The sequence below is a fragment of the Solanum dulcamara genome, chromosome 6 (assembly GCF_947179165.1).
Source record: "Solanum dulcamara chromosome 6, daSolDulc1.2, whole genome shotgun sequence".
In the NCBI taxonomy this organism is placed as follows: Eukaryota; Viridiplantae; Streptophyta; class Magnoliopsida; order Solanales; family Solanaceae; genus Solanum; species Solanum dulcamara.
Window position 1 is genome coordinate 72,248,612 of NC_077242.1, and position 25,721 is coordinate 72,274,332.

The window sequence follows — 25,721 nt, forward strand, 5'->3', positions numbered from 1 at the left end:
TTTTTTAAAATTAATTAAAAAGGTAAAATCTGAAATTCAATTACTCTTTTTCTTAATTAAAAAGTCAAAATCTAAAATCCAATTACTTTTTTCCTTAATTAAAAAGGGAAAATTTAAAGTCTAATTACTTTTTTTTCTTAATTAAAAAGGGAAAATTTAAAGTCCAATTACTTTTTTTTTCTTAATTAAAAAGTCAAAATCTAAAATCCAATTACTTTTTTTCTTAATTAAAAAGCTCAAAATCTAAAATCCAATTCTTCTCATTATATTTTTTTTCTTAATAAATAAAGCAAAATTCTTTTCAATACTTTTTTTCTTGATATAGAAAAAGCAAAACTCCTAGTCCAAATTCTTCTCAATTACTAGTACTCCTTTTTTCTTAATTTAAAAGCTCAAAATCTTTAGTCGAAAATTTTTATCAAAAAGTGCAGCACACTTCTCTCTATCTCTCACTCTCTGTTTTTTTTCTTCCTCTTTTGTGTGTTTCAAACTTAAGAATGGTATCTGTGGAATCTTCTTCAAAGAGTGATGAACTACAAAACTTGCCTGTTTTTTCCAAGAAAATTCCTAATACAGCCATGACCAAAAAAGGTGTCTATGTTGCCATCTCTTACATGGCTTGTGCTGGTTAGTCTATTTATTCTCTCATTAATTTTTGCATGTTTATTTTCAAGATTTTTAGTTATGGTATAGGTGTCATTTGGTACGTGGAATAAGATGGGATATATCATGATTAAGAGCAGTTTAAGGTTAAATTTATATTGTCAACCAAACACAACTTAATCATAGGATATCCCATGCCGAAGTCAGAAATTTCATTAAGGATTTTCAAGATTTAATATATATGTATGAAAAATAATTTTTTACATATATATTTTGTACAATTTTCTATATACATAGTATAATTTTTTGACGAAGGGTGTCCAATTGACCACCCTGACTTATATGTGGCTGTGCCATTGGATATCCCACCTTATAGCATCCAAGTTGAGATTATTTTATCTGATCTCCCAAGTGGAATAAATTAGAGGATAATTTAGTTTGCATACCAAATGACCCTTAAAAGTATGGAATGATCGAAAACACACCTAAACTGTCACATTGTTTCACTGACTTATCTAAACTATCACTCTCTGAGTTGAACCTACACAAGTCTGTTGTTGATCGGGACAACTATTTGGTTAACTCAGCATCGAGGTGTGTTTTAATACAAATGAAATTGTAGTTTAGGTAGGTAAAAGATAAAAATGGATAATTGAGTTTAAATGTGTTTTTGATCATTAGCTCCGTACGATATATTGTATATCTCTAAATCTTTATGTCAACGGAGAAAGATAAAGAAAATACAGTAAATAAAAATCTCCAAAAAAAGTAGTAAGAAATTTTTCTATATATATTTAACTGGAATTTTTGTAATCAACAGATATCATATATCTTTTTTTTTGGGTCACAAGTACTTGTAAGTAGCGCCTGCACAAAAAAAGAGAGTTGCTTTATATAATATAATGTTAACGTGTTGGTTAGGTGCACATTATGAGTTTGAAGACTGGTATTTAAGTGGAGAAAAAGGGTACATAGGCGAGTTCATGTTTGGATCGTGCACGATTGGCCCCTGAGGATTTCTCGATTAATATGAAAAAGAATGATAGAATGATATATGGAAAATTTGTATTCCTAACGATAAGTGAAGACTGCACAATTGATGGGATGTTTCTGTTATACGGAGGAGCTTCTGTTATTGATAAGGTCTAAAAGTAATGTAGGATGTTTAATTATTGAACCCTCAGTATAAGAAGGGTAAATTGTAGCTTGCTCTTCTTCTTTTGATGTTATAAATCATGATTGGAGGACTGCAATGTGGTACTTAAAGTTACTTTGAATTTGATCATCTCATTAGCAACGCGACCATGTTTCAATTTATAGAATTTTTATCTTTCTTCAACTTTTTGCGCAGTTCTCTTGGTCATATTCAATAAGGCAGCTCTTTCATCCTATAATTTTCCATGCGCGAACGTGATCACACTTTTTCAGGTAACTACTTTATGTTAGATTTATTCGAGATACAGAATTATCTCATGCTTTGTATCGATTTCCTAGTATGTTGGTTAGGTATCTATCATGTTAATTAGCCGTAAATGTTTAGTAAAAATGACATAAGAGTTATGTTAGTTAGGTATCAATTATGTCAATAAGTTTTTAGGGAAAAACTAGCATGGTTCTTCAGTTCTGATATTAAATTCAAAACACTTTTAGATCAGGTTTTCATGATTATGTTAACGGTGGATTACATTTGAACATATTTTCTTTTACTGGTTCTCATGTCACCTATAAAAGGATAAAAATCTTGCTAATGCCTTAGGGTGGGATGCGAAAAACGCAAAAAAAAAACAACAAACTTGTTTGATGCAAAAAATTTGAGGTAAAGCAGAACAAGTCAATAGTCTTAAAACAATTATCTCTTCAGTGGAAATGAAATCCTCTCAGGAGGTGTTTGCTCTTCTTTTTTCTGCTGAGGTTGCTGAACAAATTTGACGAAGTTATCTATTCCATTGCTTATCAATTTGACTTCATAATACTTTCGTGTTCCAATTTTTAGCATTTTTCACAGTATATGTAGAATTGGTTCGTTTTTTCTCGTTCAATCTCTTGGTGATAGTCATGCTTGCACAGTTAAAATTTATGAAAATCAAATTGTTGTATGTGTGTATATATGTATATGCATTATGTTGTTTTGGGCTTGAATGACATCATTTCAGCAACCTATCTTGGATGTCGTCTTATATAGCCTGGTCATATGATTTTCTTGCTTTTGAATTGTAGAAATGCAGCGTTAATTGATCTGTAGACCAAAATACTGCAATAATCTGAATTGTCATTTAGTCGAACAACATTGTGAAACAGATTAATCCCCTTGATTTATTTCATTAACCTCAATAGTTTATATACACAAATACAAGAGTATAATTAGGCTATAATTAAGGAAACTAAATATCTCTATATTAGGAACTAAATAAACTAAATATCTCTATATTAGGAAACTAAATATATACAATCTGTCAGAATATATTTTCATATATTCTAACACACCCCCGCAGTCGAAGCGGGAGGTCACCGAATGCTAAGACTGTCCCGAAAAATCCTCAAATAACACCAACGGAAGGCCTTTGGTGAAGATATCTGCAATCTGATAACGAGAGGGGACATGTAACACTCGAACCTAGCCACGAGCCACCTTTTTCCATACAAAATGTATATCCATCTCAATGTGCTTAGTGCGTTGATGCTGAACAGAATTACCATCCAGATAAATGACACTAACATTATCACAGTAAACCAAAGTAGCTCGTGAAATAGAAAAATGAAGTTTCAAAAGCAAGTTTTGCAACCAACACGACTCAGAAACCACACTGGCAACCCCTCGGTATTCTGCCTCCGCACTCGAATGGGACAAAGTAGCTTGACGTTTGGCGGACCATGAGATGAAGTTATCACCCATAAAGACACAATAACCCGAAGTCGAACGCCGTGTATCGGGGCACCCACCCCAATCAACATCAATATATGAGACAAGAGTGGTTGTGGAAGAGGGATAAAGGTGAAGACCATAATCCATAGTACCTTGTAGGTAGCGCACGATGCGCTTGAGAGCGTTCATGTGCTCATTCCGTGGGTTATGCATGAATAAGCATACCTGTTACACAACATAAGTAATATCCGATCTCGTGAACGTGAGGTATTATAGTGCCCCTACAAGACTCCGATAAAGAGATGGGTCCTCAAACGGTATGCTCGTAGTAGTCCTGAGCTTCGGTTTTGGAGAAATATGAGTAAGAGATGGCTTACACGATGACATGCCAGCTCGTTCAATGATCTCGACCGCATACTTCCTTTGAGATAAAAATAAATCACCTGTATGACGAGTGACAGCAATGCCCAAGAAATAACTCAACGGGCCTAAATCCTTCATAGCAAATTCGAAGCTAAGAAGCGATATGATAGACCAGCGGAGCGCATCAGAGGAAGAAGTTAAAATAATATCGTCGACATATAATAAAAGATAAGCCATAGAATTACCTTGATGATAAATAAACAAGGAATGATCGGTCTTACTGTGAGAAAACCCAAGGGTACGGACATAATCAGCAAATCGCTTATAACAAGCCCGTGGAGCTTGTTTCAGCCCATAAAGAGATTTCTTTAGCAAACACACATGATTAGGTCTATCAGGATCTCGATAGCCTAAAGGTTGATACATGTAAACAGTCTCCTTGAGTTTGCTATGTAAGAAAGCATTTTTGACGTCAAGTTGATGAATCGGCCATGCCTTGGAGAGAGCCAAACTAAGAACCGTACGAATAGTCGCTGGTTTGACAACTGGACTAAATGTCTCACCACAATCCACGCCAACTTGTTGGGTTTTACCATCACCTACAACACGAGCTTTATGTCGCTCAAACGAACCATCAATTTTTTTTATGAGCAAAAATCCACATGAACCGAATAACATTAACATTTGGAGGATGGGACACCAATTCCCACGTCTTATTTTGAATAAGAGTATTACATTCATCATCCATAGCCAATTTCTAATTCGGGTCAAGAAGAATAGACACAGGGTGATGGGGTAGAGGGGACTTCGAGACGGATGTAAGAAGGTTGAAGGACCTCTTAGGCTTATAGATTCCATGCTGACTCCTAGTAATAGGACCGATAGGTAGACTAGAGGGAGAGACGGGAGTGGGTGGATGAGAGCTAGGTGGGAGAGCGAAAGAAGACATTGGGTCCGACCCAACAGGTAGAGAAGGAGCGATCTTCCCAGGTAAAGTAGGCAGAGCCGCTGGCTGGGCACGGCGGGATGGGCAGTGGTGTAGGAGAAAGGTGGTGATCCGGCAAGTTTGTGGAGGTAGTGAGATGATGAACCACATAGGGAGATGGACCATCGTCTAAAAATTGGTATGTGTGATTTTGAAAAGTACGTAACTTGGCAAAAGAAAATTGCGTCTCATTAAATATTATGTGACGGCTAATGATGATTTTTCAAGATGACAAATCAAAATATTTATACCTACGATGATGTGACGGATAACCCAAAAAAACACACGGAGTTGACCAGGGTTGAAGTTTATTTATGAGTGTGTAGGGAATGAGAGGATAACATAAACACCCAAATACACGAAGATGGGAATAAGATGGATCCTTTTGATAAAGAATGCGAATAGGAAATTGATAGTTTACCAGTTTATGAGGAAGGATGTTGAGAAGATAAGTTGCTATTTGCAAAGCATGATGCCAAAAGTAAGAAGGAAGGGAAGCATGGGCCAATAAGGTACGAACAATGTCATTAATCGTACGAATTTGTCTTTCGGCTTTCCCGTTTTGAGGAGATGTGTGACTACATGACAATCAAAACGACAGACCGTTGGCTCTACAGAAGTCCTAAAAGGGGCCATTATCAAATTCTTTGCCATTATCACATTGAATATTCTTGATGTCCCGCTCAAAGTGAGTTCGAATAAATGTCTTGAAAGTTAAAAATATGGAAAAGATTTGTGATTTGTGCGATAAAGGAAACATCCACAAGAATTTAGAATAATCATCCATAAACAAGACATAATATCGATGACCTGAGGAACTCAAAACGGGTGATGTCTAAAGATCACTATGTATAATATCAAATGGCATAAGAGTGCTAGAATTCGAAGCATAAAATGGCAACTTAACATGTTTTCCAAGAGGACAAGAATGACAAATACGAACATCTCTACTTGGATTATAATTAATCAATTTATTCTTCCTAAGGGAATTCAACACAGGTGCTCCCGGGTGATCCAAACGAACATGCCAAAGAGATGGTGCCAAAGCAGCAAAAGTAGATGGTGAAGTGACTGGATTGGTGATCGGATAAAGCTCTCTCCGACTGTTACACCTCATTACCAGCCTCCCCGTATGAAAATCCTTCACAGAAAACCAAAAGGGATCAAAATTAACACAGACAAAGTTATCAGTGGTAAATTTGCGGACGAACACCAAATTTTTAACTAGTTGAGGGGCATGAAGTACATTGTTTAAGTGCAAGGGAGGACATGGAGAAGACAAAGTCGTGTGACCATAGCCATGAATTGGAATTGATTAACCATTACCAATAATTATACCATATTTATTGCTCTTATTAAAATAAGATGAGAGGTTACCTTGTGTGGATGTCATGTGAGAAGTGCACAGGTTTCCATGTACCAATTTGCATCTGGAAGAGTGATCCCAAGAGTATGCAAGGCGGCTTCAATGTCCGTAGGAGTAGGGGCTGCCGTGTAGGCCTGCTGAGGTTGGGGGCCAAGAACACCCATTCGTGGTGGCTGCTGCTGTCCATAATTGGGTCGGGACCAAGAAGTTGAAGGATATGGACACGGTGGTATAGCCCAAGGACCCTATGATGCCATCCACAACCACTGCTGCCCGCCAGCCCATGGAGAATAGGGCGGAGGGTTCTTCCTCGCTGACTGCTGCCCAGTGCCGCGGTTGTTGCCGCCTCCCAACTGACCACTACGGCCAGTATTACCGTCGCTGCTGGCATCTCCTTCGCTGCCTCCACGACCACCATTATTGCCGCGATATTTTCCCCTATTATTGCTTCGGTTGTGGTTCTTCTTCCCACTATTGGAATTGCGGTTAGAAGAGGAATTATCAGGAACATCAGGAGGACCCTCGGACGAGCGAGCAACTAAGGAATCAGAGGAGCTTTGGGCCGCTTTCTTAGCATGGCCAGCCTCCTTAAGAGTAAGCATCGAACGAGCTTGATAAAATTGAGGCAACGAGTCATGTTGGCGAATAAGAGTGGCCACACCTTGGTAGGGCTCGGTAAGGCCAGAGACCAGTTGAAGAACTAGTCAATCGTTAGCGACCAGGTAGCCGACATTCTTGAGTTGATCCGCTAGAGATTTGAGATGTTGACAATAGGCAGAGACATTCGAAAATGTCAAGGGTGACAGCACGAGAGTGTTTGTTATCCTGGAATATGTTACGCAAGCGATTCCAAGCCTCCATCGCCGTGGTGTCGGGTTCAAGAATTGTATTCAAAAGATCATGAGAGATAGTAGCGTAGAGCCATTGGAGAACGGTGGCGTCCAGGGTGGACCACAGTTCTTTGTCCTCCTCTTATTGAGGCCGTTTCTTCGTACTCGCTGCCGGAGGAATAATATGATCAATCACCCGATGGGATCTTGCATGAATCTTAAAGAGTTCCACCCATGTGGAATATTGTACGTTCTCCATTTCAAGAGTAATGTGAACATGGTTCTTGATGTTGGATACAACAAAAGCAGGATGAAAGGAAAATTTGGAGTTAGACATGGTAATTGAGAAGAGAGAAAGAGGGAGAGGAGGGGGCGGTGGTAGTAGGAATCCGAGAAGAAGAAGAAGGTCGGATCTTGCCCTAGAAATCTGATACCGTGAAAGAGATTAATCCCCTTGATTTATTTCATTAACCTCAATAGTTTATATACACAAATACAAGAGTATAATTAGGTTATAATTAAGAAAACTAAATATCTCTATATTAGGAACTAAATATATACAATCTGTTACACTCTGTGAGAATATATTTTCATATATTCTAACACATTGGATTTCTAGAGAGATTTGATAAATTTCAGGCTTGTAAGGTAAAACATATTTTTATAACATGCAGATGCTAAGTTCGACTTTGATTCTCTATGCTTTGAGACGCTGGAAAATTATATCTTTCACAGTTCAGGATTCACATACTGTGGTTACGCGCACAACAAACCTCGTACCATTTAAGAAAGTACTGCATTGTACTCCCGTGGCACTATCATATTTGCTTTACATGGTAAGTATTAAGTCTTCTTACTGTGTAGCTTTTCTTCTTGTCTTTTCGGTTGTTTCTTAAGTAAATCTGCAACACTTTCTTTTTTCTACGGTAGCTGGTGTCTATGGAATCTATTCGTGGAATTAATGTTCCTATGTACACCACTTTGAGACGGACAACTGTTTTCTTTACAATGATGGCAGAATATTTTCTAGCAGGGAAAAAATATTCGTCATACGTTGTTACATGGTGAGTAATCATTCTAGCTATATCTTCCTTTTTATATGTACGTATATATAATACAAAGGAATACGTAGTTAAGATAATTTCTGTGTCTTCGTGAGGCTTTCACATGTAGAACTTTACTATTTAATCTCGTGTCTTTACGAAGCACTTATAAGGGTCTCATCAGTGTAGGAGTAATCATTCTTGGTGCATTTGTTGCTGGTGCTCGGGACCTGTCATTTGACTACTACAGCTATACCGTTGTTTTCGTCTCAAACATAACTACAGCAGTATACCTGGCTTGTATATCTAGCATTGGTATCTCTATTTCTCTTTATCTCTTCTCAGTTGCCTCTTGAGTTTCATGGACGAGCTTTTGATATATCCCGAAATCTTTTATTTAGGAGAATCCAGTGGCCTTAACAGCTTCGGCCTGATGTGGAGTAACGGTAAGAAAATGCTATGATTATATTGACTGTGTCTTACACTCTACCTCGCGCTACGTAAGGACATTGATCTGTTTGATTTGACAATGTGAGACTCTGCAGGTATAATATGTACACCCATTTTGCTACTTTGGACAGCATATAGTGGCGACTTAGAAGCTACAAGAAGTTTTCCGTACTTGTATACCGCTGGCTTTCAGGTGCTTTTATTTTATCAAATCCTCTTTCAAATAGTTCTGCAGAGTAGTGTCTTGTTTACTGGCTTTAACATGGTGCATTTTTTTTTAATCGTGATATAGTCTTAATGGACTTGAAAAATGATTTGGAATGAGTAATTAATGATAAGGTAATCATTTTTAAGAGGAGTTAAAATCGCATGATAAGAGATATGCTCGTTAATTTCAAGAGGTGTTTCGGTGTCTTTATTCGTTCGAGATTCATTCAGAATTAAAAATTATGAAACATATCTTCAGTTTGACCACTTAAATTTGGAATGCAGTTTGTTTTGAGTTGAACTATTATTTCAGTACATATATACTACAAGTCTTTTTCTGTAGAACGTTTCCGTTTCAGTTCATCATACATACCTTTTTGACGATAAATCTAGCGTTTGGGTTATTGTTGGAAACTTCTGTAAGCATGAACTGTAGTAGAACATCAGTTTTTCGCAAAGCTACAAGTAGTACTACTATTGATTTTTATTCCTAAAAACAGGAAATAATGAATGTTATAACTCAAATACGGATATATTTTAACGTGTTTGACTACTACATTTGCGACCTTACCTAAAAACCTCCGAAGTTAACCTTTGTGAACAACAATAACTATGCTTCAATCCTATGAAAGTTGAGGTCAGCTATATGTCATGTCGCTCAAAAGCAACTTTTGTGAGTCATGACTATTCGTGTTATTCACTAAACATAGTTGTGCCTTTCTTTCTGCTCAACGTTTTTTTGACTAGGTCGAATTTTACATCTTTGCAGGCTGTGATTGTTCTGTCATGTGCTCTGGCTTTCTTGTTAAACTATTCCGTATTCCTAAATACAACTATCAATTCTGCACTAACACAGACAGTCTGCGGAAATCTTAAGGTGTGTAATATGTTTCTTCAATCTATTACGCGCATTTTGCATGAGTATTTATGGAACTTTTTACAATTCACTCGAGTAGTGTTATTCTTTACCGATATATAGAAAGAATAACTTCTCTATTGACAAAATGATTTCTCTGAATCCTCGATATCTTTGTTGTTCTCAATTGTAATGGATCAACAGAATGAATAATGATGATGTTCTTCATGAAATCATATTCCTAATTGAGATGAGAACAATGCTATCGAGAACATAAACAGAGGTTGAACTAGGATTTTAAGTTTATTGGTTCTGAACCACGATTCTGTTTTGTTTACCTAGGTTCTTGATAGATTATTTATACGTATCAAATGAGTTTATTAGTAACATATATACAAAGTTTCCGAACCCCGTAGCTAAAATAGTGGCTCCAGTACCCCTTAGATTTGTTTCCTTTTTCTGCTAATTCCTTTCATGTATGTGTGCCCTTCCCTCGACCCTGCTAACGCGAGATGCTTTGTGCAGGACTTGTTTACTGTTGGATTTGGCTGGTTAGTTTTCAGAGGACTTCCATTTGATCTGGTTAGTATAAAACATACATTTCAATATATTTATTATAAATTATAATAATTAATTTTTTACAAATACTGATGTTATATATCTATCATTTTGTCAATGACAGTTGAATATTGCTGGCCAGTGTCTTAGCTTTCTGGGATCTTGTTTGTATGCTTATTGTAAACTCAAAGGCATTTAGCTTTGCCTACATGATGTTTCATCTTATTGGGGAACATTTACTATAAATCTATTATATATTCAATATTTAAAATCACTATCTTTTGTTAAAAATCTCTATTATGTATTTATCGGGTTAATTGATGTTTATATCAAATTATATACATTTATTACTATAAAGAGCGCAGTTTGGTGCACGAAGCCTTTCGTGATTACCTTTGATTCATAAAAGAGTCGCACCTCAAAGGGTGTGATGTAGACAACTCAAATCTATTACCTATAAAAAAAATTAAGTATAAATTAACTCGTGTTGTGCATTTATTGGGATGATATAAATACTTGAATAATTTAAGTATAAATTAACTCGTGTTGGGTAAGATATGTTTCTTGTCCCCCCCCTTATTCCATGCCCCAATATATCATGAAACATTCTCTAGGGATAGTGGATGTTGACTAATTAGGGTTGCTTATCGGGTAAATCGGGCGGATAATTTTACTTAACAGTTTGACCTATCAGATATCGATTTTTAAATTTATTAATCCGCTAGCCAACCTATAAGATATCAGTTGATTCGGTAACAAATTATCAATTATCGGACGATTATCGGGCAGTGTATCGAATAACCTATAAGAAGTTCGTAAACTATTTAACAATGAGAAAGAACTTAAGTTGACATTGAAAATGTGGAGTTGATTGAAGAAAATATATACCATCAAGCAAAAGTCAAGGATACGTTGGCTTCAAATTGGTGACTCATATTTTTACAGAATTGCGCACAACCAGAGCAAAAAACTCATGTCAATTGCCTACAAACTGAAAAGAAGTGTAAGTATATGGTAATTCTTAACGGGTTAACGATTTATTCGATAAGATAATTTAATAATTCGCCCCCACAACAATAAGCCGTTAATTATAAAATTTTAATCCGTTCCCCAACCGTTTATTCGATAATCCAATACCAATAAGCCAATAGGTCAATTTTGCGGTTGGCTTATCAGTTACAGTTGATGGTTTAGAAACATAAATTCATTTATAAGTTAAAAATCAAAAGTAGACCCCCCCTCCTTTTTATTTTTTGACTTAAAAGTCATTTAAATTTGACTTTTTATTTTTAACTTAAAAACTACTTTTTTGAAGTCAATCCAAACGGGCGAGTGAAAATAAAATCATGGGAGTAGTTAGTAGTGATGAACTAAGTGTCCTAACCAAATGAATATATATATTGGCACATGTAAAAGAAAAAGACAATTCGGTGCACAAAGTATTTCGTGTTCAGTTTTCACGCAGAGATATGGAGAAAAACCACATTATCCTAGAAATGTGATGTAGACAGTCTACCATAATAAAGAAGCATAGATCCATTCTTCCATTAACCCCATGGTCCCTTAATTAACAGACATGATATGAAACACGTGTTACAACATTCTTACCTTATATCGGTGAGTATATCTCATTCCCTTTTTTGCTCATTGGACATCGTACAGATCTTAATCTATACATCATCATACATAGAAAATTCATTAGAAAAGTATTCACCTCCAATTTAGCACATAAATTGAGATGGAATATATATGTATAAACATCCTCAAAACTCAAAATGAAAGGCAAATATACAAAACAAAGGGTTTGGATATTACTACAAAATTTTTATGTACATATATATTGTTAATTTCTTTCTTTTGTCTCAAAGGCAAAAAGAAGAAGAGGAAGGCAATTATTCATGTACAAGAATCAATTTAAATGGTAATTAAATTGAATTGGTAAAAAGAAATGATATTGGCGCGGCTCAATCTGAGATCGTTCTTTACAAAAATAAACGTAAACTCGTCTTCAGATTGAACCTCACCAACATCGCTTCTCTAATTCAAAATACTCACCTTTATTTCCTCACGAATCTATATATACCATACTTCTTTAATTTGTACCCAAAAAGAAGAAGGAAAAAAAAAAGAGACGAAACTATTAAAACAAAATACTTTAAATGGCCCCTTTGTTGCAACACATGAAAACAATATAATGGCCATTTATGTATATATAGACATGGTATTATTAGTCATGATATTTAGTTGTATTTTTTTCGAGTCAAATGAGACGTTTTGTAACTGATGTTTGACTACCAATAAATGACTTTTAGAAAAAAATACCAAAAAGAATAGAAGAAAACAATTCACATTCAATCCCTTCACACTTACCTTCTCAAATGTTTCGGTTAGAACTCGTAAAATAACAAAGATTCATTTATTTGGGAGTTCTTTACCTCATAATAGAAGTGTTGACGCATATTCAAATTAATCGAACTAATAGATTTCGAATACTGAAAAAAGGAAAAATATAGCAAAACATTCCAAGTATGTGAAGGAATAGAGAGATGTGTTAACAATAAAATAGAACATAGTGATCATAATTAAGAAGATGCATGGAAAAATATAGTAAAAGGAATTAATGAGGGAGAGGCTGGCAGAGATGAGAGTGAAGTGATAGGGAGAAACATGTATAATTTATAAGAGTTTAAATTCTTCTTGATGCTTGTGTCAAAAAAATATAGGATAATTACAGGTCTGAATCATTTGATCACTTGGCTATATCGGTAAACTAGATAATTGAATGGTATATATTAGTAACTCTCAAAAAAATTATTTATACACAGATATTTTTTGAAAAATTATAGACAAAACTGTATAATGATTAGTCTAGTAACTGCTTACTTGATACTAGCTAGCTGAGATAATAAGTTAATCCAGTAAGCAGAGCCTAAATTTCTATTAAGAAAATTCAAAATATAAAAAAGGAAATATATGAGGTTTCAACTTCCCAAATAGAGTATATATGTACGTTCAAAATAATAATTGATCTATTTATATAGTGTAATTTTGCGATGAAAGAATATTAATTGACTTTTCTTGAACAATGATAGCTCTGCCACTAAATTAATTTAACACGGATCATGTAAAAATTAATATAATATATAAACGTGTCATTTAATTTGTCCTCAGTTGACATTTATGCCTTTCAACTGTGGATATGCACAAGTAGACACTTAAATTTGAATAAAGTTGAATAAATATTTCGTCATATGTAGCGTCCTATGTGGCAGTTCTCGTCCTATATGACATTTTATGTGTATTTTATCATATAAAATGTGCGCGTCTATTTATTTAATTTAATATAAATTTAAGTGTCTACTTATTCACATTGAAATGACATAAATATGAGTTGTTAGTTATAGTGGTTGCTTTGGGATGGGAAGGATTTGTGAGTGGAATGATGTCAATTAGGAAGCAACTTGCTTTTAAGGTTTTTCATGCTTACTTTCTACTCTAAATACACAAATTCAGACACACAAAAAACACATACATAAAGAGTCTTTTTCTTCTCTCTTTTGGTTTCTCTTTTGCGCATGCTACACCTTAAATTAATATTCATGATTGTTTATTAATTTACCTCTTTTTCTCTCTATATGTCGAATTGTTTATTATTTTAATAATACTAAAACACTTTTTTTGTAGTTCATAGCTGCATTTGATTAATCTTTTTATCAGACTATGAGATAGTTATATTGGCACATTTTGAAGCTTAATTTCTACAAGGAAATGATGGATTTAAACATGTTATAAAAAATATTTTTTTAATCATTCAAGCCATCAAATCTTATACTAATAAATATCACTATTTAAAAAATTATTATTTTTCCATTGAAAAATCTTCAGTTACTAGTTTCACATATATTTTGATTGAATCAGTGAGAAAAGAATAAAAAATATTAACTATTTTGCGAGAATTTGTTTGCCAGTATACATTTTTTCAATAAACTCATTCGATCAAAATGACGAAAAAATCATTCTATAACACAAACGTGTTACTATTTCGCAATTAATTTTTTTTTTATTTCTAATAGTAAACTTACTTTTATGGCTAGCGTGAAGAATCTTGGAAGCAAGTGTGCAGAATGTCAGTAAAAAGAGGACTATTTGTCTAGTCAAAAAGAAGTTTCTAAAGAGGACTAATATTTGTGTGTAAGGTACAAACTTTTTTCTATTATTTCATCGTTCTTTACAACACAGGCACACGCACAAAAACGCACTAAAATTGCACGTAATATGTCTGTGACATACATATTTTTTTTGTTTTTTCATTTCATACTCGGATATCTATATTAAAATTCGACTAAATTTATACTAAAATACTTTTATATTAAGATAAAACATTTCATAATAAAGATAATTAGATATCCAGTAGAACTCAAACCAATTTTTTTATTAAAACGAAATACTTATCATTTCATCGTAACCCGATTTAATCAGAAGCTTTTATTACAAGCAAGCAAGCATTGAGTTTATAAGTTTTATTTAACCCAACAAAGCGGAGACACCGGCGCCAAAGGAGCCTTGCCTTGGGCCTTTATTAGGAGACACTCCCCTTGATATTTGCTACCCCTCAATTAGTGGTGGAGTCAGAATTTTAATTAACGGGATTCAAAATCTGAAAAAGTAGATACACGAACTAGTCGAAGGGGTACGACATCTACTATATATACATAAAAAAATTATTTTAAACACATATAAATAGTATAATTTTCTACCGAAGGGGATTCAGATGGTCCCCTTAACCACAAGATGGCTCCGCCACTACCCTCAATTTGATTAATATTCAGATTTAAATTAAACTATCTAAAAAATATTATAGTTAAGTTACAATCCTTCTTATATTAATATAATGAAAAAACGTATTTTAAAATTAATATTGATCAAAATTCACATAGTTTAATTTTTGAAAAACTAAACGTGGCAAGTAAAAATGAATGGAGTGAATATTTCTCAATATATATATTTATTTTGTATTACAAATTTGATTTATAATTGAAGGGATATAAGTTGACATTTATTAAATATTATTACAAAGATTAGTATTTTACAATTTACTAATATACTTAATTAAATATTATAAAAAATTTAATATCATAATTTATCAATAGTCTCTACTTCTCTTTTTCCCCCTTTTATTCTACTTGTACCTTTATTTGATAATTTTTGGAACTCTCAAAAGCCACAACATCCCCACCACACCTATTAAAAGTACGTAGGCGTGCCATTACCAAAACAAAACCATTAAACTTGTATAATTACTATACTATATATTGACTTCCTCTATTTTAATGTGTCTACTTTTTAATATTTTGACACTTCTTGGTAATTTTTTTGGCTCTATTAGTGAAGTATGGGAAGGATGATATGCGTACAGACCTTTTTCCTACTTTTATAAAGTAAGAAAATAGTTTCCTGTAGATCCTCGATTCTAAATAAAAAAAAGAATAGTGGACAAAGAAATTGCAAGTGAGAGAATCCAATGGTAAATAACCAATCCCACTCAGCATAATTTCTTGTGTATCTTTAAAAAAATTTAATCTCTTCATTCTTGTAAAGAGATACATTGAATTAATTTATCCAATATAGAATAGAAAAATTATTCTATAATAGCGGTATGTAATATAAGTTGCAAAATTTTAGCTTAGCTCAAATGGCAAAATAAATTATACATTGAACGCTTAACACGATGCAGGAAGAGACTTTTTTCCTAACACCTTTAAAGTAAAAAGGTACATACATAATTACAATAATATTCCTCTTCCTATCCGATGAGGGACAACGTTTCTTTGTAAAATGAAACATTTCAACAATTTCATTTTTTTCCCTCTCTTTGTCATTCACACTTTAATTAAAAAATCAACAATTTCCCCGATAATTGGGAATGGCTATATGATAAAAACATGCATGAAAACAATACGATTTACAGGTAAATGATTAATTAACTGTATCAAATAAATAGACTACATCGGTCAATCAATATATTTGATATTTTTGAATTATTGAATTTTGATGTATATTTTTAACCCAAAAAAAAGAAAAAACTTTAGTGTATACCTAGACAATCATAAGTCATACAATCAATTCTTAACTGTCTTCGGTTTTTATTATTTTATTCGTTTCAGTCATGAGCATCATCTGATTTCATAAGTGTGCAAACAATTGATCTTACATAATTCTCCTTCAGCTGACTTACATTTCATATAGTGAGAAATACATGGAAGTCAAAATTTTGAGGGTGCATGAATATAATCATTTATTTAACAAATATTCACTAATACAACAACTTAATATTTAACACTAAAATATACTTCAAATATACATTTTCTAGGAAAAGTGAACTACTCATCTATTATGATACAGACTAGCTAGCTAGCAGACTAGTAAGAAATCTAACTCACAAATACATATAAAGTCATATAAGGAGTGGCAAAATATGAGGCTTTAAAATTAATAATATGTATTCTATATACCTAGAGTTAAAAATATAAGTAGATAACAGTTAAATCAATAAGAGATTTAAGTAATTTATCCCCACACTGATAAATCGTTAAATATAAAATTTGAATCCATTTACCAATTATTAATTCGACAGCCAATATCAATAATCCAATAAATTAATTTTATAATTGACTTATCATTTGCGATTCGATTTTGAATGACCTAGGACACATGACTCATTTTTGGAACTCCCTATATTTTTATTTTGAAAAACTAACTTTGGTTGCTAGAGGAAGAGACAAGTCTTTTATTATTCTTATAAGTTGTTTATTTAAATAAGTTTTTGCTTAAACTATAGTAATTAAATATGCTTTTTGCTTAGAAAACACTTGCAAACGACTTTATGGAGTCAATTAAGCAAATTTTAATAAAGGAAAAAACATTCCTTGAATCTTTTGCAAGAAATTTCATGTCAATAATGAACACGCAAATTTTCCATAATAGTATGAATTCAACTTATAAACAATGATAATGCAATTTATTTTTAATATTATCAGTTAATTAAAAATTGCCATTTTTTTGGGTTAATAATTTCACATGTTATGTATAGTTATTTATATTTATATTTTAAATGAAATAATTATGGAATTCTTTTTACATATCATAGTGTAAGAAAATTAAACTCTGTCCAAATTTTCTTCCATAATGGTACTGAACAATAGGAAATAATAATTGGAAACCAGTGCTAATACCCTTCTTATATATCATAAGATTTTATTTTCTTTCTTTTATGCCATATTATTACCCTTTCTCATAGTGTATTTCCATGCCTTTGGCTTTGGCATTGAAAAAGATACTGGTTTATGTTTATTAAAACTTAAAATACAAGCCAAATTAGTAAACATACTTTCTTAAGAAATGCAAATACTATTCTTTTATTTATTTCACATGTCATGGGCTATAATAGTGTCAAGTGTCTTACTTTGACCAAATGAAATTATTATTCTTGAATTAAATAAAAAGTCAACTTCCTCTATCCCTAGAAATGTTTCTTGGTATTTTAAGAGTGGAAATTGATGTAAACTAAGGACAAATTTTTATGTAATCATATGATATGTGAAATTCACTTTTTTGAACAATTTAGATTTTCGCTTTGTTGGTAGAATTCAAATAAGGAGGAAAATCTATTTCTATCAAAGAAATTCTTTATTCTCAAAATTTAAATTTAAAAATTCTAAAATCTTATTTATTTCATCACGTTGAATTAAATTGACGAATTTGATTTATGAATGTGTTTCAATCATACATGACACATCAATTGTCATCTTGTGGAGACAAAAAACACTTGTCTCCCCACAAACTCGAATTGTTGTCACCACTCTCTCTTTCTTTATCTCCCTAAATGCAGGCATGTTGAACTCCTTGAAAAACACAAAAGGCACCACTTGTGCTCTTAGTGGTAGTTTTCACGATCATTTTCACTTTCTCAAATCAATTTCCTTCACAATCAAGTCTTTTTTGAATGGGATAATACATAAAAAAAATATTTAAATTTGATCTCAGCTTGAAAAGTATAAGTGCTTTAATTTTATGTATGCATATTTAGATATGTTATTTTATTCTTATTGTGTTAGTTAAACACTTTAATTTAAAAAATGGTGATCTAGACATCTTTAAAATTTATATGACATGCGCACGTAGCATGGATATACATTAGACACGGTGATGACAAGTTAGAATGTGCATTTATGATCAATTGAGTCTAAATTGTGGCATCTAGCTAGATATACACTATTAAAGTTGAAATATTTATTTACTATTTGTGGTCAAGTTTAAATGTGTATTTATGTATAATACGATTTTAAAATGTGCTTTTGTCATAAGTATTTTTTTTTATAACAACTTGTGTTTGACTAATCATTAAAAAATATTTTTTTGTGAATCTTGGAGCAACAATTGCACTCTTCATAGTTGTAAGTTAGTAGAGGTTTGCTACCTCATTAGAATTAACAAGGTAAAGACCTAGCCTCTCCCCCGCCCCTACTTAGCCCTATTGAGATTATTTTATTTGTATAAAAGGCCGCTAGATACTCTGTCTAGTGATAAGTTTGTCTAAGAAAAAAAAAATTGTGCTTGATCAGAATTTCAAAAATACCTTTGAGAAAAAACTACTAATACTTATGAAAAATAGTTTACATGCGTTCGTTGGCTAAAAGTCCTATTTTATAACTTTAATAATTTTGTACCTTCAAAAATATCAAATAAAATTAAAACGATACAGAGAAGATTAACATGGGTCCTGCGCAAAAAAGACATGCACAAATTGAGTGTACTTAATATTACAAATTTTTTTTTTTCTAATTTTCCACCTGATGTTCAATATTGAAGTTTGACTAATTCAAATTTATATTGAATAGGTCCCATTCAAAGGTAGCACCTGCTCCCTACAAAGCTCACAAACTAGATTAAATAATTTTCAATCCAGAATATTAGCAATTACATGTTTTCAACAAAATAGGAACAATAAATACTAAAAGATCATTTTTTTTCTTTTTGGCAGCCAAAATAATAGTAATATCTGCTCATCGTTGGCTGCAAAAGAAAAATAAAAAAATAGTTTAAGCTTACTGCTCACTTTTTTTTATTAATCTTTCTATAATTTTTCCAGAATATCTCAGGTGTTTACGAAAAATCAAAAAATGAATTAAACCAACGACCAAATCCAGTCGAAGAAAAAAAATCATATTTTTTTAATGTTTTTTTTAGTTAGATTTTAATCAGGTTTCATTTTGTTTTTAAGCCCCCCAAAAAATAAAAACTGAAAAAATCGAACCAAATCAACTATTTAAAAATTATAATTTCACATATATAAAATTATTAAGTTTCCTTCTCTTGATTTGGTAATATAGAACAATCCCAAAATTTTAGCCACTAAATTTATTTTTTATTATATTATAATTTACTTTGTCAAATATTTAAATATTTGATTGCTACATTATTTACAATAACCACTGAAAAAAAAAGTAATATTAAATTCTAATAAACTTTTTTCTTAAAAGCGGGAGGATCCAATCATCTAAATTTATCAACTTTTTGCTAAACATTGGAATTCTTTTCCAAAGCATCCAAATTAGGTTTAAAACAATTAGCAAAAAAAAAATAATGTAAAAACTGAGAGAAAAATTTACTAAAGGAAACTAAGATTTTTTAAAAATATATTTAGAAAATATATCATGTAAAACAAAAAAATTGTGGGATTAAAAAGAATATTTTTAAAGTAAATATATGAAAGTAATTAATTACTTTAATCATCATTAAGACTTATTTTTAATTTACTAAATCTCAATCATTGATTTAAATCTACGACAAGTGTCTCTCGTCCAAATAAGAACTTGGAGAAAATGGATAGGAGCCAAATCCATTAAAATGTAATTCATATATTTTATTAAAAAAATAAATTTAATTGATTTGATTCGATTCAAATATTTATAAAACCTACTTAATTGATTTGATTTTCTTTTAGGAGAAAATGACCCAAATAGAACCAACAATACCCCTACATTTTAACATGTTTTTTGGCACTAATGCATAACGTTTTGGTTGCGCAATTAGTGATGGCAAATGAATGGGTCAGATCGAATATAGGATTCAAAATAGGTTGAACAAAAAGGGGTCAAAATCCAATTAGTTCATAATCCATGTTGATCAAGAACAAGCTTGGTCATTAATGGACCGGTTAAAAATAAATTATGAGTTTTTAACCTTTTTTTTTTTTTGGAGACAGTTATTTCGTAAATAATCCTCTTATTATTTCTGTTTATAATTTATGAACCTTTTATACCTCAACGGCATTATCTAAAGATTAATATTGAGCAAATTGAAAATCTCAAAAGAAAACATCAAATTATGATCTAAAAGTTCATAAGTTTATCACAATATTTAGTCCATAAGAATGAAAATAATATGAACAAACATTAATAGACCTGATCTAATGTTGTCCTGACACTCCAAATGACTAGTTAAGGAGTAACTTTAGATCATTAGCTTTTCAATTCCAATATAAGCTTGTAATCTCAATATTGAGTTTGACTAAATTCGTAGCTCCTTAAGTATTAGCTATTTGCTAGTTGTTTGCTTGAGTACTTGGAAAGTGTTCAAAGATGGCATAATACATGAACGTGTTATTTAATTTGACCTCAGCTAGCATCTATGTCCTTCAATTTTGAATGTGCACTTAAACTTATATAAAATTGATCAGGTAGACGCAGACATTCTACATGACAATTGATTTGTATTATGCCACTTAGAACGTATGTGTCTACTTGTTAAACTTTATACAAGTTTAAGTGTCTACTTGTGCTCATTCAAGATTGGAGGACTTAAATATCAGCTGATGCCAAATTAAAGTGCATGTTTATGTATTACACCTTCAAAGAATATATTAAAGTTAGTCTTGATATTTTGGAATATTTGTACCAAAAGTGAGTATTCTTTAGGCCATGAAGTCATCTATAAAGTAATAAAAAGGTCAAATAGTGAAGATTCTGCAAACTAATTCTGCATTATTAGTGTCTTTTTTTCTTAGAGCCATGGAATATATGCAGATTCTGTAAAAATATTTCTACTTTGCACACATGTCGTATCGAGTCAATAAATCGACTATGCCCAAATCGCAAATTAATCAGCTGGATCAACAACTATATGAATCCTCTATATTCATACATCCCGCTCTATTCGGACTCATTTTCATTCCTATACTGAATAATATGTCCTAAAAAGAATTGTACGTGTTCTCGAAAGCTAGAGGTTCTCTAACTCTCACACGTATCTTAAAAATGGCGACAAAGAAGACTCAACGAAAGCCACCTCAAAAAAACAATTGAAAACTACCAAATGAACAAAAAAGGCAGCTTGGTGTATCAAGCATCCCGTGTTTTCAATCAAGAACACGGGGAGGGGCCTCATCACATGGTGGTAAATATAGGCAACTCACTTTAACATAAGCATCAGTGGATGATTCCCCAGCTAGAAGTCGTGACCTAAAGGTCACACGATGATAACTTTAACCGTTACTACAAGGCTCGTCTTTCAAAATACAGAGAGGAAAAAGTTTGTCATGTTCAAAGGGTGGAGCTAAAAATCTGCAAGCAACACTCCAGAAATAGAAGTTTTGCAATTACATTGCTATATTTCATCACGGTTATATATGGATGCTGCTCTACGGATTTCACATTTTGATAAGAGGAAAATGAACTACTCCTCAAATTGTATTCATAGCCTCATGAAATTTCAGAACACACATTATAATAAAGCCTTGTTGTTTCTTCAATTTCCAAGTCTAGTATTTAGTTTCGGAGAAAAGGGAAAATGCATTATTTACAATGTTGCCTACCAGAGTGTAATGGAGATCCTCTGATACTCCTGGAATGATTATAGCTAAGTTGTTGCATTCCGTCTAGTTTCTTCTTGCGTCTTCCTGATTGTGTTAACCGAGAATGATTTGATAATATAGCGAGATCATTGAGGTCTAGTAGTGGAGTCAGAGCTTTCACAACTTCGTCCATGGAAGGACGAGATTTAGGATCCCTGCTTAAGCAAATGTAAGCTAGCTGTGAGATCTTTTGAACCCCTTTAACGGAGTAATTTAGCTCCAGACGAGGGTCCACGAGTTGATAAAACTTTCTCTTGTCAGCTAAATATGGCCTTGCCCATGCTACAAGATTTTGTTCTCCACTCGGCCTCTTTTTGTCCATAGACCTCCTACCTGTTAAAATCTCTAACAGCACAACACCAAAACTGAAAACGTCGCTCTTTGCTGTCAAATGTCCTGATTAAAAAAAAAAAAAGATGGTCACACACTTCAACAGTGACGATCTATGTACTCAGAATATCTCAAGACAATCATAGTATATCGATCCCTTATGCCTAAGACAAAGTAAAGACAATAAATGACAGGTGTTCTACCTGTCATCACATATTCAGGAGCAGCATATCCATAAGTTCCTACAACTCTTGTAGAAACATGTGTTTTGTCACCTTGAGGACCAGCTTTAGCAAGGCCGAAGTCTGAAAGCTTAGCATTATACTCCTGCAGAATTTATATTAGCATTGGAATCCCCGGGGAAAGTATTAGACAACATAATATGAGATGTTCCTGATCAAATACCGAATCAAGTAAGATATTTGATGTCTTGAAATCTCTATAAATGACAGGTTTAGGGCCTCCATGGAGAAACGCTAAGCCTTTGGCTGCACCAAGTGCAATTTTTATCCTGTTGGACCATGGGAGAGGTATCGTCCCTTGAACAGTGTTAACAGACAATCAGCAGTAGCATTTTTAACAACAGAAGTACAAAATCAGATAGAATAAGCTATGTTTAAGCATTTAGTTTTTTCGCGGTCTACATATGTTATCTATGCTAGCGAGGACACATTTTAAGAAGAAATACAAACTCTCTTCAACTATGAATAGTGACTAAAGATCAATTTGCTTGCATTAATAAGACAAAACATTTCACAACGCAATGAGAAATCAGAGAACTCACTTCTGAAGAGATGGTTTTCGAGGCTTCCACGAGTCATAAACTCATAAACAAGAAGCCTTTGGTCATCTTCGATGCAATATCCAATTAACTTGACAAGATTAGGATGATGAAGCTGTCCAAGGAAGTCTACTTCTGCCTGTATTAAAATTCATGATCACGATTATCCATTGCATATACCGGTATTAACATTTCTTTCGCTTACTCTATTCGACTCATTTTTTACTACTAACCACGAGCAGATAGTCTACGTACTAACCACCCATTCTCTATGACCTTGAAGACCATCCGGTTTCAAGCTCTTGACAGCAACCGTAATCCCAGAACCGGGCTTTGCTGGTGCTGTTCCGTTCTCCTCTATCCAGCCTTTGAATACATATCCAAATCCACCTTCACCAAGAATGCTATCCGGTCTGAAGTTCCCCGTTGCAGATTTTAGCTCGTGAAATGTAAACTGAAGCAGCTGCCGCTGCACTTTGTTTTCTGCTGCTGGTGGAGGCTGTGTTGGTGGATCAGTAGGTGTATCAGTAGATACTCTTGCTTCATCAGGTACACACATCTCGCGGCTGCTAGCATTTAGGTAACGAGTCTCTGTGGCTGCACTTGTAAAATAGATGGTTGTAAATACTTCATAAATCTCTCAATATACATAGACATACAATCAAACCTCTCCATAACATCCATCATCTATAACAATATTTCACTATAACGCCGTTTTTTCATGTTATCTTATATTATATGTTTTCTATAATAACATTTTCCTATAGCACCCAAAAACTATCGGAACAAACGACATTATAAAGAGATTTGACTGTTCTACATGTTATGTTGTCTAGATTGTTAAAATTAGAAGGTTGATGAAGGTCCTATTTGCTGAAGAACAAATTATTGAACACATTTAAGTATGCTTTCTCTTTTATTTAAAATTTCTATTAAACCATAGAGGGACCAAGGAACGGGAAGGAAAAGGGGAATAGTGAGAATTGAACTCACACCTATTACGTGTGAGACTCCAACCCGATACCACTAGACTATAAGACATGAATCAAGGGAATTGAACTCACACCTATTACGTGGGAGACTCCAACCCAATACCACTAGACTATAAGACATGAATCAAGGGAATTGAACTCACACCTATTACATGGGAGACTCCAATGATACCACTAGACTATAAGACATGAATAAAGGGAATTGAACTCACACTTATTACGTGGGAGACTCCAACCAACCCAATACCACTACACTATAAGATATGAATCAAGGGAATTAACCTAAATACTCCATTAACTTAAAGATGGTCATCAAGCAGGGGAAATCCAGCAAAAACAAGAAGACTAACAACATAAAATATAAGTTACATAAAAACAGAATCACAAGTAGCCCTTTAATTTGAGTATTCAACACTATACTTCGATTCCGCCCTTCTTAAAGGAACATCGGCTCTAACTATTCTATCCCCGTCTACCAATACGATCGGAAATGTTTCAAAAAAAGAAAAGTAGCCATACGACGTACAAAAAAGTTTACGCCCTTCTTTATCTCTAAAGATAGGCTGTATGTCCTAACCATCCAACCGATATTCCATCCCCGTTATTAATTGAACCATTTGTATGCATCAACAACGATGGTTGTCCATGTTGCTCCATTTAAGCTCATCTCCGTCCAATACTAATAATTTGTATAGATAGAAACTGACAAATGATTTAAAGTTTAATACTATATAATCACTAAGCAGGTAACTTGAAAGATAAAAGGGCAGCCCAATACACATTCTGGTTTACGCAGCCTTCCTTGCATTTCTGCAAGAGACTGTTTCTACAGCTGGAACCTGTAACCTCATTATAGCATGAAAATAATTTTACCCCAAGACTCTTGTTCGGATAACGTGAAAGATAGAAAGCTATAATTAGTAAATGACAAAGAAGAAAACCTGCATCATAGACAAGACTAGTTCTTGGAATAGAATTAGCAGAGTGTTTAGAGACAGAGGATCCTCCAATAACATTACTCAGCCTAAGAACAGCCCAACAACCACAATTCTTCTCCTTCTTCTTCTCCTTCTCCATGAAGAGAAAAAAAAATTACTAATTAAGAGAAGAGAGATGGGGAACAAAGAAAAGATTCACCATATATGGGATTAATAAAGGAAGAGAGTGAGAGACAGGAGTGGAACCAGGTAGGAGTAAGGGGTTATTCAAACTTTTTCCGTCAGAAAAATACAATATCAAGGTTAAAAATGATTTTTTCTGTGCATATGATATTGAATTCTCTTTAACTTTTTCCTGTGTCTGCTTTTTATATTTAAAAAATTAAAAATTCTGATTGTTTGTTATTGTTAGGTGTGAGAGATTGAAGGCATCATTCATCATTTATCATCATCAACATCATGGCAGTGTGTACAAAAAGAGCTTTTTCTCCATATTGCCTTTTTTGTGGGGAATGACAGCCTCTTCACCTAGCCCCCCCTCCCCCACCCCTCGAAAGAACAGTTATTTTAAACAGTTGAACAAGTGAATTACTAAAAGTGGTAGTGAGTTGTGTGTGACAATCACAACTATGCTACTAATTTATA

At 33.2% G+C, this 25,721-nt stretch overlaps 2 protein-coding genes and 1 pseudogene across 2 annotated transcripts; 2 read left to right on the forward strand and 1 right to left on the reverse strand.

Annotated features, from left to right (window-relative positions):
- The first annotated feature begins 437 nt into the window (after positions 1 to 437).
- On the forward strand, positions 438 to 10,432 carry LOC129892659 (UDP-N-acetylglucosamine transporter UGNT1-like). The gene is made up of 10 exons (XM_055968246.1): positions 438 to 627; positions 1,955 to 2,031; positions 7,685 to 7,846; positions 7,941 to 8,074; positions 8,238 to 8,368; positions 8,455 to 8,499; positions 8,599 to 8,696; positions 9,480 to 9,587; positions 10,092 to 10,148; positions 10,249 to 10,432. The coding sequence occupies exons 1-10, from the start codon at positions 498 to 500 to the stop codon at positions 10,321 to 10,323; spliced, it is 1,017 nt and encodes a 338-aa protein (XP_055824221.1). The 5' UTR covers positions 438 to 497; the 3' UTR covers positions 10,324 to 10,432.
- An 8,409-nt stretch (positions 10,433 to 18,841) lies between these two features.
- Positions 18,842 to 18,955, forward strand: LOC129893639 (U6 spliceosomal RNA; annotated as a pseudogene).
- Positions 18,956 to 21,746: 2,791 nt separating this feature from the next.
- LOC129891403 (serine/threonine-protein kinase PBL34-like) lies at positions 21,747 to 25,353 on the reverse strand. Its single transcript, XM_055966752.1, has 6 exons — positions 25,080 to 25,353; positions 23,406 to 23,743; positions 23,150 to 23,285; positions 22,771 to 22,904; positions 22,569 to 22,692; positions 21,747 to 22,431 (listed from the first exon to the last, which is right to left on the reverse strand). The coding sequence occupies exons 1-6, from the start codon at positions 25,213 to 25,215 to the stop codon at positions 21,977 to 21,979; spliced, it is 1,323 nt and encodes a 440-aa protein (XP_055822727.1). The 5' UTR covers positions 25,216 to 25,353; the 3' UTR covers positions 21,747 to 21,976.
- Between the last annotated feature and the right edge of the window lie 368 nt (positions 25,354 to 25,721).